Source organism: Lampetra fluviatilis, chromosome 18 (genome assembly GCF_964198595.1).
Source record: "Lampetra fluviatilis chromosome 18, kcLamFluv1.1, whole genome shotgun sequence".
In the NCBI taxonomy this organism is placed as follows: Eukaryota; Metazoa; Chordata; class Hyperoartia; order Petromyzontiformes; family Petromyzontidae; genus Lampetra; species Lampetra fluviatilis.
The window spans coordinates 6691768-6709150 of record NC_136292.1 but is presented as its reverse complement, the minus strand read 5'-3'; the positions used below and the strand labels follow the sequence as shown (position 1 = coordinate 6709150).

The following is a 17383-nucleotide window of genomic DNA, read 5'->3' as shown; positions in this document are numbered from 1 at the left end:
CCTACCCCCGCCCCCCACCCCACCTACCCCCATTAAATGCCCCTCCCCCCGCCCTCAACCACCGCCCACCCCCACTGGATCCGGTTCCTCACGGTCCGCAAAAAAACCCGGACGGGATCCGGATCTAACCCGGCCGCGAGGCGGAACAGCCGTTGTTTTTCCTGAGCGGCGCAGGGCGCGGCCGATTGGCTGCCGCCCGCGGAGACGTCACGCCCCGGGGCCCGCGCGCCCATTGGTTGAGGCCGCGCCTCTGACGTCGGGCGGGCTCAGCCCGCGCTTGATTGACAGCCAAGCCGCCCCGCCCCCTCTCTGCAATCCCCACTGCGGATAGGCGCGGGGCGAGAGCGGCCACTCTTGTCCGCGCTGGGGAATACAATCACTCGCCAAAACCCCAGTCACTTATTAAAATCAGTCACCCAGTCACATCCTCTCTAAACCCAGCCACTCCTTAAACTCGGTCACTTCGTCTCTAAACAGTCACTCCCTCTCTAACCCAGTAACTCCTTAAACCAAATCACTCCCTCTCTAAACCCAGACAGTCTCTAAACCCACTCCCTCCCGAAACCCAGTCACTCACTAAACCCAGCCACTATGAACGTGAACACACACTTAACCTGCACACCAGTTTATTTGGATGGGAACCGATCTCCTCCACGCGTACAGGGCATCGTTTCTAAAACACGACGAGGTTTGTAACAGGAACCGCTCTCAATGTCCATCCGGGGGTTCACGCGTCCCTCGCTCTCACCCGGACTTCTGTACGAGGCACGAGCCGGAACACAAACCTCGACCCCTGCGACACGGCCAACATCGGCCGTAGAATAAAAACGGACGAGACGAGGACAACCGCCAACCGCTCTGCTGTGGCAGCAGAAGTTTCCGGGACTGTCGTGCAACTCCTCTTATCCGCAATACAGTGGGGATAAGAGAAGCATCACTGTCGGCGTCATCATCACGATCGCCCGTGATCAAGCTGTTGCCACCTCTCACGATCCTACCAAGTAACAATCCACGACATTTTTTCAAAACTCCATCTTCTCTGCAGATTTCCCCTCGGACGCATTCCCTCTCCATGTTCAACCGTACTTAATCCTGTCCACCGAACATCACTCGTTATAGCAACGTATGTGTGCTGCCCAAGCCCAATTTGAGTCATCACCAGAATGATCAACCAACCGCTGGATGGATGAAGACCCTCCCCCCATCTCTTACGATCCTGCGACGGTAACAAATCCACCAAGTACCTGGACCACGAGCCGATTTCGTTGCTGTACTGCATTTAAAATAAATTGCACAAATAAAATAAAGCACTCGCCGCCCGCCCATTTCCCTGGGTGCTCTCCGCACTGCTGCCACCACGGTGTTGGCAACCCGATGGCGCGGGGAGAAGGGGGCAGCCGGGTGGAGCTTTGATTTCCGACGGGCTTAACTGGCACCCGCCGCTCGCGGCGCCACCCCCACCAGCCCCGCTGCCGGCTCGCCGGAAGCCTCGTCACGTGACCAGTAGCGCCGGTAGATGTCGTCGAACATGTCCTTGCAGGTGATGACCGCGCCCAGGCGGGCGCACAGCAGGAAAGCGCCCGACATCTTGCGGTGCAGCGAGTAGCTCTCGGGCGGCGGCGCGGTGAGCCGGTGCCGCAGCAGCACCGGCACGAGGCCCTGGATGCGCGCCGTCGTGCTCTGCGCCCCGAAGTCGAAGGGCTCGTCGCGCCTGAAGGGCTCGCCGAGGATCATCACGGCATCCACGTGCGCCCGCTCCATCGCCTGCGGTCGGGCACAGGGAGGCCAGGATCGGTCAAGTCGGCTGATCAACGAGACATTCTAGCCGACCGATTACGATCGTTGTGGTTGAAGCGACCAACGGAAGTGAACTGCGTGAAGAGATAATGAGGAAGGCTGCAAAGTGGGGGTCAATAAAAATACGAGGAAATGTGATTGGTTTAATATTGTTAACTAAAATACCAGGAACTCTCTGCTCGAGAATAGAGATGGGACAATTGGACAGTCAAGCCAAGTAACTCACAACATGTAACGGATTACTTTTTTTCTGGAACAATTGCTCTGACCACCTTTAAAAACAATGGCTGGCTCCACGTACATTCTGCCTCCTGAAGGCAGGAAACCCCCCTACAAGCCAGGCCCGGCATGACAAAGCTGCTGATGCTTATGACGTTGCCCAGCCCCACCCATCACTTCCCGTCCAAGGGCACATATTGGCAACAGAAGTGATACTTTTTTCTGTCAACTATTTTCGTGTTATCCGATTGGACGGAACCTGCCGCCAGAGGGCGACTTCATTTCTGACCGAATATTTTTCCGGGTTATTGATAAACTGGAGTAGTCATGTGACTAGTAGTCACCAGAGGTGGGACAAAGTCATTGTTATGCAAGTCCAAGTCGAGTCGCAAGTCATCAAATTCATGACTCGAGTCTGACTCGAGTCCAAGTCACATGACTCGAGTCCACATCTCATAGGTGGGACAAAGTCATTGTTATGCAAGTCCAAGTCGAGTCGCAAGTCATCAAATTCATGACTCGAGTCTGACTCGAGTCCAAGTCACATGACTCGAGTCCACACCTCTGGTAGTCACAGCCCTAGCGAGAGGTACACTGGATGTCAAATAAAATTCCAGGTCACCGACCCAGACAGATAAACCCGGCTGTAACTTAGGCCCCAGTCCCAAACCAAGTCTAATGGAAACAAACGCTACGTGTAAAAATCATCACACGGGTATTCCAAGTTTGGCTTCTGAATGCAACCGGCAATAAAATTCCAGGGAAGGAGCTTCGTCACAAGCGCTTGCCTTGGTCTCGTATCCCGTGAGGAACTTGAGGTCGCGGGATTTCTGCAGAACTCGCTCTGTGTCTCCGTCAGCAGCAGCCCTGACGACCTGGGCAGATTAAGCGTCGCATTACACGACGCATCGCATACTGATCTTCGCACCTGACAGGCTCACAGTGATGACATCACCTTACTCGATTTAAGAGGAGAAACGGGAAGACTTCTTGACAATTCCAGCAAATCGCCTGAAGCTGGTTGTAATCACCCGCGAAACGTCGTACTCAAATTGTAAATGTTGTGGGTCTACTCTCCAAAACACCGGTGTGCTGAAGAAGCAACGAATTGGCACGTTTTGTTTACGTGACAAACCTTACTAAATCGGCTGTGTCGGGTGGTTGGGGGTTAACGACAGATTTATATTTACCCAATCTGATCCACAAACTCTTTATTTTGAATAACTAGCTTTACTACCCGGCTTCGCCCGGGACTTGGATTCTTGTCTTGGATTAATAGACGGCCTACGCGGAGGGTGGGGGGATGCGTGACGTCAGCAGGCACACTGTGTGACGCTGCTGCATGCAGGTGACATCACAATGTGACGTCACCGCTCGCTTGCCGTGCAATACATTATATCCATTATTGCGCCCCCCCCCCCCCCCCCAAAAAAAAATACAAAAGTCTATTTTATACTTTTTGCATTGTGTACAGTCTGGTATCTACACAAATGCCAAATTAAAAGTTTGTAGCATGTTGGGAAGTATGCTAAACATTTCGAACAGAGACACATTCACAAATTTCCCTTTTATATATATTGGTCGTGAAAACTGATGCATCGCATGGTTTAGTTTTATTTAACTTAGGATACCCTCTAATGGCAGCTTGTTCACTAACCCTGCCAACGAGAGACCCAGGGTGCCTTACCTCGATGTAGTCGTCTGTGAACAGCTGGCTGAACTCTCGGCTCGCCCCAAAGTCCAGCAGAGCCACCTGCCAATCAGCAGCGACCCCCACCAAGGCATTAGTCCAGACAGCGGCAGCAGCATTTAGTAGAGTGATGTCCTTGCTCAAATAAGCATGAGGCATTGGTGCTCATCTCCTGTTTACTACAGCCCTGATCCAGTTTTACAGCCCCAAAATTCCACATTCATATGACAGGGGCAAATGTATCCATAAAACAATCACTGTAGACTTCTCAAAATCGCGGTGCTTATTTAAAGACCAGTACAATGCAATTTTTGTTTTAATATATGATATGTATACATTTTATGGGTGCAGATATGTATGTGTGTGTAAATATGCACGGAGCAGTAGTGTAATGGTGAGCTCAATGCACCACGAACCTGACAACCCAAGTTCAATTTCCGGGCTATGGCCAACATCAGTGGCGAATATCTAAACCAGTCCTCGGCCTTGAGCGAGTACCTGAGGTGCAGTGTGTAAACGTCAACGCAAAGACGGCCGGGGGGCGCGGTGCTAACCACACCACGTGTGCCTTGGAAGTCCCTTCATGGGTGCTCGGTAACGGCACTTGCCCCAACAGCCTGCGTAGGCTATGCGGGGGATCTTTGCCCCTGCGTCCGTGTGCGTTTTGCTGCCCGCCCACCGACTGTGTGTGCACGCACCTGCTGGGTGCCCGCGTTGTAAAGGAAGTTGGACCAGTTGGGATCGGTCTGCATGAAGCGGAACTCAAAGAGCTCCCGCAGGCACAGATGCAACACACCGGAGCAGATCTGAAGAGCAAAAGCAATCAGAGTTTCAGATGACAATACATCATCATCATTACCGTCGCAGCCATCATAATTTATTCCTTACACCACGCAACAAGCGCCTGGGTTCGATCCCCAACTCAGTTGCCTTTGTGTGTGGCGTTTGTATGTTCTCCCCCAGTTCTGCATGGTTTTCCTATGGTTTCCTCCAATAGCCTCTCTTTCCCCAATCTTTGATCATAAACAGCTTTTCTCCATTCAGGAAATATGTCAACTGTTGTCTAATACAACTTTAATAGTTCTCCACAAGAGGTTTTTTTGGGTTAGATCGCGTTTATTTACGCGGTCTAACCCAAAAAAACCCCTCTATTATGGATGATATTGGTCGCGAAAGCCTACGTGTTAAACTTTAATAGTACTGTTTGTTCCTGGCCGCTTTACGCTTGGGGCCTACTGTGCTCAATAACCAGCCACCCTCTCGTGCGCCCGCTCGTCCGCCCGCTCGTCCGCCCACTCGCCCGTCTCCCCACTCGCCAGCCCGCTTGCCCGCCTCCCCGCTCGCCCGCCCGCCCGCCCGCTCACCCACCCGGTTGCGAGTCTCCTGGTCGAGCGAGCGAGCTTGCTCAAGTGGCTCGCCAGCGAGCAGCTGGGTGGTGAGGATGTGACGGCTGCTCAGCTCGCTCACCACTTCCGGCACCACGAACAATGGGTCATCCTGCAGCAACTCCCTGCACACACGCACGCAGCGACGATGCACGCGGGAACAACACGCCACATCGCACCACGGTTAATCCCGGTCACACAAACAATGGTCCCCCCATGGTGCCTATGACATCGGCCACACAACTATAGGACGACCTTTGTCTCCCTGATGTTTACACATTCAACCTAGAGGCCCAGAATAAATTAATTTGTATTCGCCAGTGATAGAAATACAAATATCCTCCATATAGCCTTTAACAGACTGTTAGGGAAATTGCTCTTAGCAAACACCAATGAAGGCCGGCACGGCACACGAGGGGGGTGGGTGGCCAACACCACGCCCGGCCGCCTTTGTCTTCCTAGTGCTGATGTTTACCCAGGTACTCATTTTACGCTGAATCGACTTAGGCGAGCCCTAGGACCGGTTTAGACATTCGTCACCGATGTATGCCGTGAGCGAGAATCGAACTCGTGTCTCCGAGTTCGCATGGCAGCGAGGTAGCCACTATGCTATCACACACAGGCACATGCACTGCATGTTGCATAATTGACCCAAATACACTGGGGGACTCTGCTGTGTGGACATTTTTTGGCGATACTGCATTGGCAGTAATGCACAAGTGTACAAAAAAAACTCAACACATTTGGCAATAACACTGCCTTAGAAAGGGAAATATTTGTATCCATATATTACTACGAGGCGATTTTTCAACTAATGCATCTTCATATGATGGACCAGAGGTCACCTGACAGGATCTCAAAAGTGGTTCTGTCATGTCCGTTTCCAAGTTAGAGCTTTAAATGGATTTCCGGTGTCGGGACATTACATAAGTGGCACAATTGGGATAATATCTTGAGACAAGATTTACTCCAAAAATATTTATTGTAATTATTGTTACGCTTGTTTACCCGTGAAAGCGTCACAGAACCTCAAATATTTCGTCAGGAGGGTCTTGCCAGATTCTGGCAGTAGAGGGCGATGTTACTATGTCTAATCGCAATTCGGGTTAACTTTTTTTATTCGCAGTGGAGATGTTTGGCCGAATACCAGCTGCATCATATAGTGATTTTTTTTTGCCATATTTGTAAATAATAGGTAACGTTTTGGGCAATTGGCCCTTCGTCTACTTCTTCACAGCACAGAGACGATGGATCACAAAAGTCCACGGAGGGGCGGTTTTGACGCTTTCCCATTTCGAGACGTCTGCAAGTTGCAGGGTGGGTGTCCTGTTCACCGCTGAATCTCAGAACGCTCAAGCGGTTAGCATTAACTTTATTTAGAGAGGAATAGCACCGTTGTTTTTAAAGACACTGTACTCACCGCAGAGAACTGGAGTGACAGGACCACACTATGATAGCTGGCGCCAAAACGGTGCCACACCTCCTCCCGCATGGCCTTGTGGGAGCCTCGATACCGATAAAGTTAATTAATTTTTTCATCCGATGCCGTTCCGATGACGTGCGTGTACGTCGTGCGGAATCGGAAGAAAAACAGCTCATCGGATTCCTCCAATATAAATATTCTGATTCTGCAAACTGATGACGTACACGTGTGCGTCATCGGAATGAGAAAGGGTTAAAGAGAGAGAGAGAGCGAGGCGGTCCCCACCCACCAGAAGCGCCGGGTGCACACCGCCTCCCGCTTGTAGTCGCACTCCCACGCCAGTTCCCGGCGCAGAACCTCGATCGCGCTGTCGGCGAACAAACCTGCAGCGGAGAGAGCACGGCGCTTTGTGTGACCACGCCGACGCGAACACGACAACGCCCGGCGTTTCCGGCTTGAGACATCATGACGTGAGAGATTTGGCAACTTTCGGGTTGCACCAGCAACTCAACGGTTTGTCACAGAGATTGGTGACAAATCTAGCGACTTCCTCGAATGAAGACGCTGTGCACATTCAGGGGCGATTCCCGATTTATCAAGTTAAATATTTTTAAATACTTGCTAAATTATCGAGGGGACGTGCTCCCTCTCTCTGCCTCCGCCCCCCCCCCCCTCTGTCTATTTAAGACCACCACACAGAGACGATCACCCCCTCTCTGTTACCTGTGTTGCTCTCGCTATGTATCTTGGTGATATCTGTCTGCTAATATGTCTGTCTATAGTTTTCTGGTTAGATTTTATGTCGCTATTTCATTATACCTGATGATGATTGCTTGTGTTGCAATCGAAACGTCGTATTCTATTATTTAATTTAATTTATTATTTTATCTTTAGACGTGACTTAACCGAAAGAAATAAATAATAATTCCTGCAGTCACGAAAGTTCTAAAATTAAGATTGTGCTTTAAGGAATTGGTGGCACGGACAAAACCATCCAATACGAGGTACCCAAGCACAGGATGAGTGGATGTGTGTATGTGTGTATTTGTGCATGTGTATGTTTACAGGCGAGGGTATGTGTGGGCTGAGGGTGTGTGTCGGAGTTGAGTGGTGAGTGACTGAGTTAGTGAAGTGGCGAGTTTGTGAATGAAGTGGTGAGTGTGACGTTTAATGGTGAGTGGAGTGGCGAGTGGAGTAGTGAGTGGAGTGTTGAACATAGTAGTGAGTTAAGTAGTGAGTGGAGTAATGAGAGGGGTAGTGAGCAAAGTGGTGAGCAGACTGGTGAGTGGCTACCGTCGGGGAGTGCGCGTGCCAGCGAGAGGACCCCCATGAGGTTGCCGATGTCACTGTCGATGCTCTGCTCCACGCCCGGGTACTGCAATGGTGGGCGTGACGCGCACACGTTACGCGCGGTGCTCGTGCCGGCCCGCAATGGGGGGGGGGTGGCCGAGGTGGGGGGGGGCGGTCTTAAGCAAAATCAATGTGGAGGGCTCCCCAGGAGGCACATCTAGAATCTTACCAAGGTGGAGGAATGGTCCCGAAATTGCAAGCTTGTAAGACAGGGCCCGATATTAATATTAAAAAACACTCAATGTATATTCTCAAGTAGCACCTCTGATTAGCACGGTTGGCTACATAAGGTGCGAAAGACGTTCAACATACATGCATATACAAATATGACAAAAACATTGTTTTGGGGTCTCAAGGTATTGGGGGGGTGAGGAGAGGGGGCTGGATGATTTACACTGCCGTCCCCCCACATCCGCCACTGGAACTCCCCCCACCTTTGAACATATACACTTCTCGTGAGATGACAGCAGCGATAAAGACAAGAGTAAGAGCTGTAGCTAGATGGGAGAAGAGATAAAGAGACAGCTGTAGTGGCGTGACAGAAGAGAGAGAGCTGCAGAATTGAGAGAAACGTTTTTTTAATGCAAAAATAACATCTGAATCCGAGTTGATACTTGGTGCATTCTCAGGGGCGCCACGGGGTCAAGATGTTAACTACATCGACTGGTATACAGGAGGTCGCGGGTTCGATCTCCACCCTGATGCCTGTATATTTGGAGTTTGTGTGTCTCTCCCCCGTGGTCGCGTGAATTTTTCTCCAGGACCTCCGTTTTTTCCCCCTCCACAATTAGAAACAGGCGTTTACAGTATTTGGCTGCTATAAATGTCCACGCGACAATCCACTTAGTTGAGCTATCATTTGTGGCCAGGTCACTTCTGAAAAAGAGCTACATAGCTCAGTGGGCCTTACCTGGTAAAATAAAAAATAGTTTAAAAGTTTAGCTAATTTGTTTTGTGAATACAGGGCCCCCTGAAGGTGCTTGGGCCCTCTCCCCCCCACTCCCCTTCAGGCTGTTGCTCGGTTTTCTTGGTGCCTAGCATCACTATCGGTCAACAGAAACGATCCCGGCAACAGCCGCGACGACGTCCCATCGACGCCTGTCAAGAGTGAGCCGTGAGCCCCCCCCCCCCCCGCGACCTTTGATAACGGCTGCGCTATTAACAAAACGTGCGACGGCACAGTCGAGCCGTGGTCATCGTCCCCTCGGCCCAAAGTCCCCTCGGCCCACAACGTCTCAGCGTCGACACACAAAGTCCCATTGCCCGGACAGTCGCCGTCCCCACGCGCGCGTCTCCTCCTCCTCCGAGCGTGCCGGATTCGCCACCCGAGTTTTTGGGGACAGGCCACTCCGTAATGATGTGGACAATTTTTGTTGTTGTTGTTGTCGTCGTAAAACCCTCCACCACCACCACCACCCGACACGGCCGAACTAATTGAACTGTGCCGCGTACAGACGTTTTAGAGACGCCGCGCCAACTGTTGTTATAATTGCACTCACCAGTGGGTGAGTTGAATGGCAATTTTCAGGGCCCAAATATAGCAGCAATTAAGACTCTGCGCATCTTCACAAGTCGCATCATTCCACTGTCCTTATGCAGAGGTACAATGACTCACGCAGAGCTCCATAGACAGGTACCCTCACACCGAAAACAATAGGCTCACATACTTACATGATACGTAGACACAAAGACACATAGACTTTAGATACATTTAAATCAGCCATTAACTTATAAATAGATCCATAGACTTACGTAGAGAAACACACATTTACACAGAGACCCATACATTTACATACAATATGGGTGAATAAGTGACTAGGTAAGTGGTTGGCTGAGTGAGTTGCTGGGTGAGTGGCTGGGTGAATGAGTAGCTGGGTAAGTGAGTGGGTGGATAAGTGATTGGGGGGGATGAGTGAGTGGCTGAATGGGTGGCTGGATGAGTGAGTGGCTGGGCTCGTGGCTGGCTGGGTGAGCAAGTGAGTGGCTGGCTGGGTGAGTGGCTGGCTGGTTGGGTGAGTGGGTATAAGGCTGGGGATTAAGTGAGTGGCTGGGTAAGTGGCTGGCAGGCTGGGTGAGTGGCTGGGTGAGTGTGTGCATGGATCAGGGGCCACCGCACCTGAATTTTGACAGCGACCGTGTCTCCGCTGGGCAGGGTGGCGGCGTGGACCTGTCCGATGGAGGCAGCAGCGAAGGGCTTGTCCTGGAAGGAGCCCATGTGGGACCTCCAGTCAGAACCCAGCTCCGTCTGCAGAACCTTCTGTACAACCACACGGTCAACAATAACATGGTCAACAACCGCAGGTACAACATCTCAGCGTCGACACACAGGCTCTGCTCCTGTTGGGGAGAACTCCACCTCCTGTCCACCCACCGAGCCAGCCACTCACCCACCCACCCAACCAGCCAGGCACTCACCCACCCAACCAGCCAGTCTCCTAGCCAGCCACTCACCGACTCGTTCACTCTCTCAGTCACTCATTCACTTCCCCAGCTGCTCACCCAGTCATTCACTCACTCACTGAGTTACTCAATGACCTAGCCACTCACTCACTGAGCCAGTCACCCACTCGTCCACTCAACCACTCATTAACTCCATAACCCAAGCACTCGCACATGCACGGTCGCTCATGTTAACACGTGGGACACGGCCCAGAGCCACCGTCGTGGGCCACGGCGTCACCCACCTGCGTTTGCCAGGAGGGCATGAAGTCGGCACTCTGCCGCACCCTCTCAAAGATCTTCTGCACTTGGGGGTTTATGAAGCTGTTGTCTATAAACGACACAAACATCCGATGTTCACAATCACAAACACACACTCGCAACAACAACGGCGGCTGCCATTCGCCATAGAATGGTGGTGGCATCACCACGGGGGTTTTTGCCAGGCTATATGCACTCTGAGGCCATCACGTGAAGTGTGGAAGTCTTTTAGGCAGGAGGTCACAGGACTGGACCACCCTGATCCAAAAACACGACGAAGGTTACTTGGGCCTCCATTCACCGCAGTGTTAGCGAGGCGTGCGTTTCACGTTGTGCATTAGTGTGCTTTGCGTTCGTAAGGCATTTCGGTCCCCAGGTGAAAAAGAGCATCTTAGCTCAGTGGACCCGACCCGAAATAAACGAACAGACTGGTTTGTTCCACGTGGCGCCGACGTCCCCCCATTTTTCATGCACGGGGGGATGTTGACCCAGCCCATCATCTATACGTGGTCGTTAGAATTAGTACCAATTTGTAGAGTGGTTGCCTTATGGAGATACTCTTCCCTGCCATAGGAACGTGGAATTTCCACCATTGGGCGCTTGTAAATGGGAGATGAGCATTGACGACGCCTCAATGCTCATTCGAGCGTTGATCTTCCGAGTGCCATTTTAAGGTGAAGTATGGGGAAGTGGGGCGGGGGGGCTCAGAACCTTGGATGCTGAGCATCTGTCCCAGCTTTAGGGCGGCACCGCGCACCTTGCAGAGCGTGGCCACGATGCGCTCGGCATTCTCCTCCGTGAGCAGCACGCTCCCCGCCAGCAGGGAGTCGCCACCTATACCAGCAAAGACAAAGACCCCCCCCCCCCCGTATAGCCTTAACAGACTGTAGCGGCAATTGCTGTTAGCAAGCGCCTATGAAGGTCGACACAGTAGACGAGGGGGTGGATGGCCCACACTACGCCCGACCACCTTTGTCTCCCCAGTGGCGATGTTTTTACAGACTGCACCAGGTACTCATTTGAGGCTGAGTAGACCTAGGAGAGGCCCAGGACCGGTTCAGATAATCGTCACTCGTGTTGGCCGTGAGCGGGAATCGAACTCGGGTCGCCGGGTTCATAGCGCAGCACGCTAACCTCTGCAATACCGTTCCCCAAAGATAAAGACAAAGATCCCCCGTATAGTCTGAACAGGCTTTTAGAACCAGTGCTGTTCGTGAGCACTTATGAAGGCTGATATGGCACACGACGCGGTGGGTGGCCAGCACCATGCTGGGCCACCTTTGTCTCCCAAGTGGCAATGTTAATACATCACACCAGGTACTCATTTGAGGCCGAGTCGACCTACATGTACACACATATTGGTCCGCTTCCCAATATCCATGTGCACATCACCACATATATCCCCTTTGTTGACACGGGCATTCTGTGTTTCACAGCAGTGACTTTACCGTCAGCTTGGTCCGATTTCCCAAAACTTTTCTTCACGACTTCTGTGAGAGCTCCAATTCCAAGCCCCATAGCCAGACCTGAGAAAGCAGAATGCATAACGTGGGTCACACGACAAACAAATGCGCAGTGTCACAACGAGCATTACACAAACACCCGTATCCCCTCTACCACATGCTGCGCCCATTTAGCCTCCTCCATCTGGCAGAAGCTGCTTGGGCATGCAGGCCAGAGGACCCAGATAACGCAGCCTCGCTTGCCGGAGGAGCTCACTGACGATGAGACTGTTTGGATCTTTCCAGAACCTGTGAGCTCCGAACATAGTCCAGCTTGATGTTGTCCCTGAGTGGGAATCGAACTTGGGCGGCTGGGTTCGTAGTGCGGTGTGTCAACCGCTATGCAGACCACTCCCCCCACCAAGACCCCCCATATAGCCTTAACAGACTGTTGGGATAAGTGCTCTTAGCGAGCACCTATAAAGGCCAAAATGGCACACAAGGGGGTGGGTGTCCAGCACCGCTCCTGGCCGCCTTTGCATTCTTAGGGACGATGTTTACACACAAGCTTAGTAGACTTAGCGGAGGCCCAGTACCAGTTCAGCTAATCTTCACTGGGTGTTGGCCGTGAGCGGGAATCTAACTCGGGTTGCCGGGTTTGTAGCGCAGCGTGCAAACCGCGACACTTCCGCTCCCCACACACAGACACACAAACACATGCCTGCACAACGACGCACGTCTGCACTCACCGCCAAAGTTGGCCATCCTGGCGATCTTGGTGGCCGGAACAGCTCTCTCACGCGCGCGCTCGCTCAGCTGCCGAAACAAACGACGGCCATCGACCATCGAACCTCGCAACGCACAACAACGCCCCACATTTCTAGCCGCTTCGCACCCCACGGGCCCCGTCTGGCTAAAGAAAACCAGCAGCAGATCTAGTGATTTCCCAACAGCGTGGTGCAGAATTCGAAACGTCAAGATTTTTCTATTTACTAATTAGGGCCTTGCTTTAATAATAATAACCATCAAAGTAATGTGACCAGTACATGTCGTTAAAATACTGACCGTGTGCTTGGGGAGCGCCGCCATTTTGCCGGCGCCGCCCTTCGTCCCGGCCACCTCCCGCGCCTTGCGGATGTCGCTCGCGGTCAGTCGGCCTGCCGACGGGCCCTGGTGGAGGCGACGTAGCGGGCCCAGCGGAGGCAGCGAGGCTCCGCCGTGCAAACCCCTGCCGGGGCTCGCTCTGGCGCCCGCCGTGCCGGCCGCGCGCCTCGTGGTGCTGCCGGTTGCCTCCGCGGTGCGCCACGCGGGCCCCGCGCGGGCCCCCACTCCGCCAGGGGCCCTTTTGTCCTCCCCCCTCTCCCCCGACGCATCGTCGCACAAGCTTCCTCCTGCCATCGCTCGACTCAAGATGCTGTCCGGCGAAGCGCCCTGGGAGAGGGGGAAGAGGAGAAGAGTCACTGCACAGTCCCTCTCTCTTCTGTCTGGCTATGAATTGGGCCAGCAGATGTTGACCCACGTCTGTGAATCCAGCTGCTGGCTTCTGGGCAGTCAGTGCGGAGCCCACTCGTGCCCTCGGAGAACGCTCGCAGCAGACAAAAGTTCACACAGAGAGAGCCACAGACTCGCACAGAGAGCCATAGGCTCACACTAACACAGAAACATGTGACGACATATGCAGCCGTCCAAACGTTTTTCGAAGACAACGCCGTGCAAAAAGCGTTGGACAAGCCAGCACACGTCACTCAGTGGCATCATTGCCTCTTCATGTCTCTGTCTCTTGGTATCTGTTTCCTTGTCTGTTGCTGTGTGTGTCTATTTCTGTCTCTCCATATCTCTCTGTCCCTATCTCTCCGTCTCACCACCCGTCTCCATCTCTCTTTTCATCTCTGTCCCCATATCTATCTCTGTCCCTATATCTATCTCTGTATCTCTATTTCTGTATCTATATTTCTACATCTCTTGTCTCCAATTCTGTCTCTCCCGATCTCCCAGTCTCCATCTCTATCTCCGTCCCTCTGTCTCCAGCTGTCTCTCTCCTCCCCGTCTCAATCTCTCTTAATTTCTGTCTACAGCTCTGTCTCTTTCCCCATCTCTGTCTTCATCTCTGCCTCTCTGTCCTTCTGTCTCCATCTCTCCGTCTCTGTCCCCCCATCTCCGTGTCCGTGTGGTGGCGGGCGTGCGGCCGTTGCCGTGGGGGGGGGGACCGCCCGGTGTGACGCTCACCTGCCACGTGGCGATTGCAGAGCTGACCCAGCTCTCGAGGGCAGCGCCATTCTCCACCGCCAACGCGGTCGCCACCTTCGCGATGCTGCCGCTTCGCGCCGCGCGCTCCCGCAGGCGCTCGCGCTGCAGCGAGGCGACCGCGCCACCCACGTGGGACAGACCCCGCAGCACGGACAGTGCCTCACCCGCCATGGAGCACTGACGCGCACACACAAAGACAAAGATCCCCTGTATAACCTTTAACAGGCTTTTGGGGCAAGTGCTGCCATTAGCGAGCAGCACCGATGAAGGTTGGTACGGCAGATGACAAAGGTGGGTGGCTGTCACCACGCCCGGCCGCTTTTGTCTCCCCAGTGCTGATGTTTACATAGTGCACCAGGTTGTAATTTAAGACTGAGTCAACGTAGAGGGATTAGGAACAGTTCAGTATTTCGCCACTGTTATTGGTCATGAGCGGGATTCGAACTCAGGTCACTACGTTTGTAGCAAAGTGTGCTAATCACTGCGCCACCGCACACACAAATAAATACATATATGTATATATTCACACGTGTATATAGTCTAAGTGGCTTCCTGTTCAAGTGAGCATTTCCATTGCTTAAAAAATCTCCTTCGTTACTCTCCCACATAATGCAGTTTGATACCAAGCAGTCAATTATTTAGATCTTCACTGGCACAGCTGATCGGGCAAGCTGCCTACATTATCCATCCAACGCAACCTTACTTGCTGGAGGAACTCATTGATGGGATTGTGGCCAGATCTTTCAAGGACCCTTAAGCTTGTCACACAATCGAGCCTAGTTAAACTCATGATGGATCATAAGCAGGACTGCCTGCGTATTTCAAGCCAGCGCAGAAAGAAGTTCCTTTAAAGGGATACACGTTTCACAAGTGTAGTGAGTTCAACTGAGTCGCAGACGTACTCTTTGGAGGCAACACATTTATTGATACCAACACAAAGGGGTAACTGCCCCTTCACCAGATAACAACCTAGGGTGGTGGACCACCAGGCTAACTGCACTAGCTACACTGTCAGTAGCTACGACGGACAGGACCCCCGCTTGGGTCCAGGTCCACGTGTTGGTGACTCTTTTCGGACGTAGAACGTAGATTCTTTAGGATAACCACAGCAGTCGGTCCCTCTCGGGGACCCGGCTTATATCCTCTGCGGCGTGGCTGGCTCCGCCCTTAGCCACGACCACCTTCGAGAACCCTCGAGCAGGATCTCGGCCCTGACACGTGACCACCCCTAGCCCCCACCTGGGGGCCCTGTGTAGACTTTACCGGTCAAGTGTCCTTCGGGGTCAATCAGAGTGCCATGGCCCTGAGTAACCCCATTCCCATGGCCGGCACTCTCACACCCCATCCTGTAGGGGTCGGCACTGCACGCAGAGCGTGGTGCCCTCCAGCACTGTCAATCAGTGCTCACCGAGCCCCTCTAGGGCCGGTACTGAACCCAAATCCAAGTGGTGCACGCGATGTCAAGCCGGCATTACACAGTGACATCCGCGATGTCACTACACAAGCATAGAGAAGGGACGGCATAATTGTGGCTGAGACGACCGGGAGCTTTGTATGGAGTGACAGGCCAGGTAGTATCCACACAGCGTGACACAGCGGATTATAACTTTATGCTGCACGACTGATTTGAAGATGAGACCTCTGCTGCCAATCTAGAGCAGGTCAGGTCATGAACACAATGGCCAGGTATGTGAACTCCTTCCGCCCTCCCCAAACTGACCCAACGAGTTGACGGGGTGGGAGTGTTTGATGAAATACAAGATGCTGGCAGGTGCTTTGTTTTAGTGGGCCCCACCTCTTCATCAAACTCCTTCTCAGAGTAATTACCAGATCAGCAGCATACATAACATCCCTGGACCACACACGGGCAAGCGACATGCTGTACACGCAACAGATGAGAATAGCACTCCCAGATGAACAGGGAATGCCTCGCATCCCCAGCCACGCAACCGTACACGGGTTGACCACAATCACATAGGTCGTAGTGATTGTGCAATCTGTTCCCGTGTAATACGTAAGCCCCGTGTTGCACAATAAACCATGGGTACTCTCATCGTGCACGCTGTCCCCGTGTTCTCCAATTTCGTGGACCCTCTCCCAGTCCTTTATAAACTCCATAGACTGCGTGGACTCTCTCCACATCTGCTCTCTCCCCGTGCAATGTCCCCTTGCACTCCCCCCATGTTCCTCTCCCCGTGTCCGTTCCGCGTGTACTCTCTCTCCCTCCCCATGTACTCTCTACCTCTCGCATTGTCCCCTCTCTGTGTACTCCCTCCCTCTGTACTCTGTGTACTCACGTCCCTTGTTCTCTCCCTGGGTACCGTACTCTCTCTTTCCCCGTCTCTCCTCTCTCCCCCGTGCCCTCTCCGCGTGTACTCGCTCTCCTTCGCCGTCTATCTCCGTGTATTCTCTCCCATTGTCCTCTCTCTGTGTACTCTATCCGTGTACTCTCTTCCCCTATTCTCTCCCCGTCCACTGCTCTCTCTCTCTCTACCCTCGTGCACTCTCTCTTTCCTCGTCTCCCGTGTGCCCTCTCCCCCCGTGTACTCTCTACCCCCCCCCCGTGCCCTCTCTCTCCCCGTGTCCTCTCTCCCCCCGTGTGCCATCTCCCCCCGTGTCCTCTCTCTCCCCACGTGTACCATCTCTCTCCCCGTGTGTCATCTCCCCCCGTGTCCCCTCTCCCCCCGTGTACCATCTCCCACCGTGTCCTCTTTCCCCCCGTGTCCTCTCCCCACGTGTACAATCTCTCTCCCCGTGTGTCATCTCCCCTCGTGTCCTCTGTACCCACGTTTACCATCTCTCTCCCCCCCGTGTCCTCTCTCCCCACGTGTACCATCATCCCGTGTACCATCTCTCCCCCCGTGTGTGCCCTCTCTCACGCTGCGGTACTGTACCTCTCTGGGTCCTCCGCCGGCTCCACGTGTTACGCAACCCAACTTCGCGCACCACGTGACTCTCGCCCGCCGCTTCCGGTTCAGGCCTCGCCCTCTGATGTCACGTGGGAGGGAGCGAGGGGCGGGGCGAAGGGATCCTTCCGCCATCGGGCGGAGTGAAGCGGCTCCGGGTGGCGTCGTGGGTCGCGCAGCCACCGCCGCACGAGGGGGTCCCGGACTACACGGGGGTCTGTGAC

At 53.3% G+C, this 17383-nt stretch overlaps 1 protein-coding gene across 2 annotated transcripts; it reads right to left on the bottom strand.

The window, feature by feature from the left end:
• Positions 1 to 609: 609 nt before the first annotated feature.
• Positions 610 to 17307, bottom strand: LOC144937143 (atypical kinase COQ8B, mitochondrial-like). Of its 2 annotated transcripts, none has more exons than XM_078864439.1 (15): positions 17148 to 17307; positions 14233 to 14430; positions 13072 to 13437; positions 12756 to 12822; positions 12013 to 12090; positions 11276 to 11398; positions 10549 to 10634; positions 9981 to 10121; positions 7808 to 7889; positions 6804 to 6897; positions 5075 to 5216; positions 4405 to 4512; positions 3704 to 3769; positions 2805 to 2891; positions 610 to 1764 (listed from the first exon to the last, which is right to left on the bottom strand). In XM_078864439.1, exons 1-15 carry the CDS (start codon positions 17292 to 17294, stop codon positions 1426 to 1428), a joined length of 2124 nt encoding a protein of 707 aa, XP_078720565.1. In that variant the 5' UTR covers positions 17295 to 17307; the 3' UTR covers positions 610 to 1425. The 2 variants fall into 2 exon arrangements, with proteins under 2 accessions (XP_078720565.1, XP_078720566.1); XM_078864440.1 differs by lacking the exon at positions 17148 to 17307 and adding an exon at positions 17048 to 17067.
• Positions 17308 to 17383: the final 76 nt, after the last annotated feature.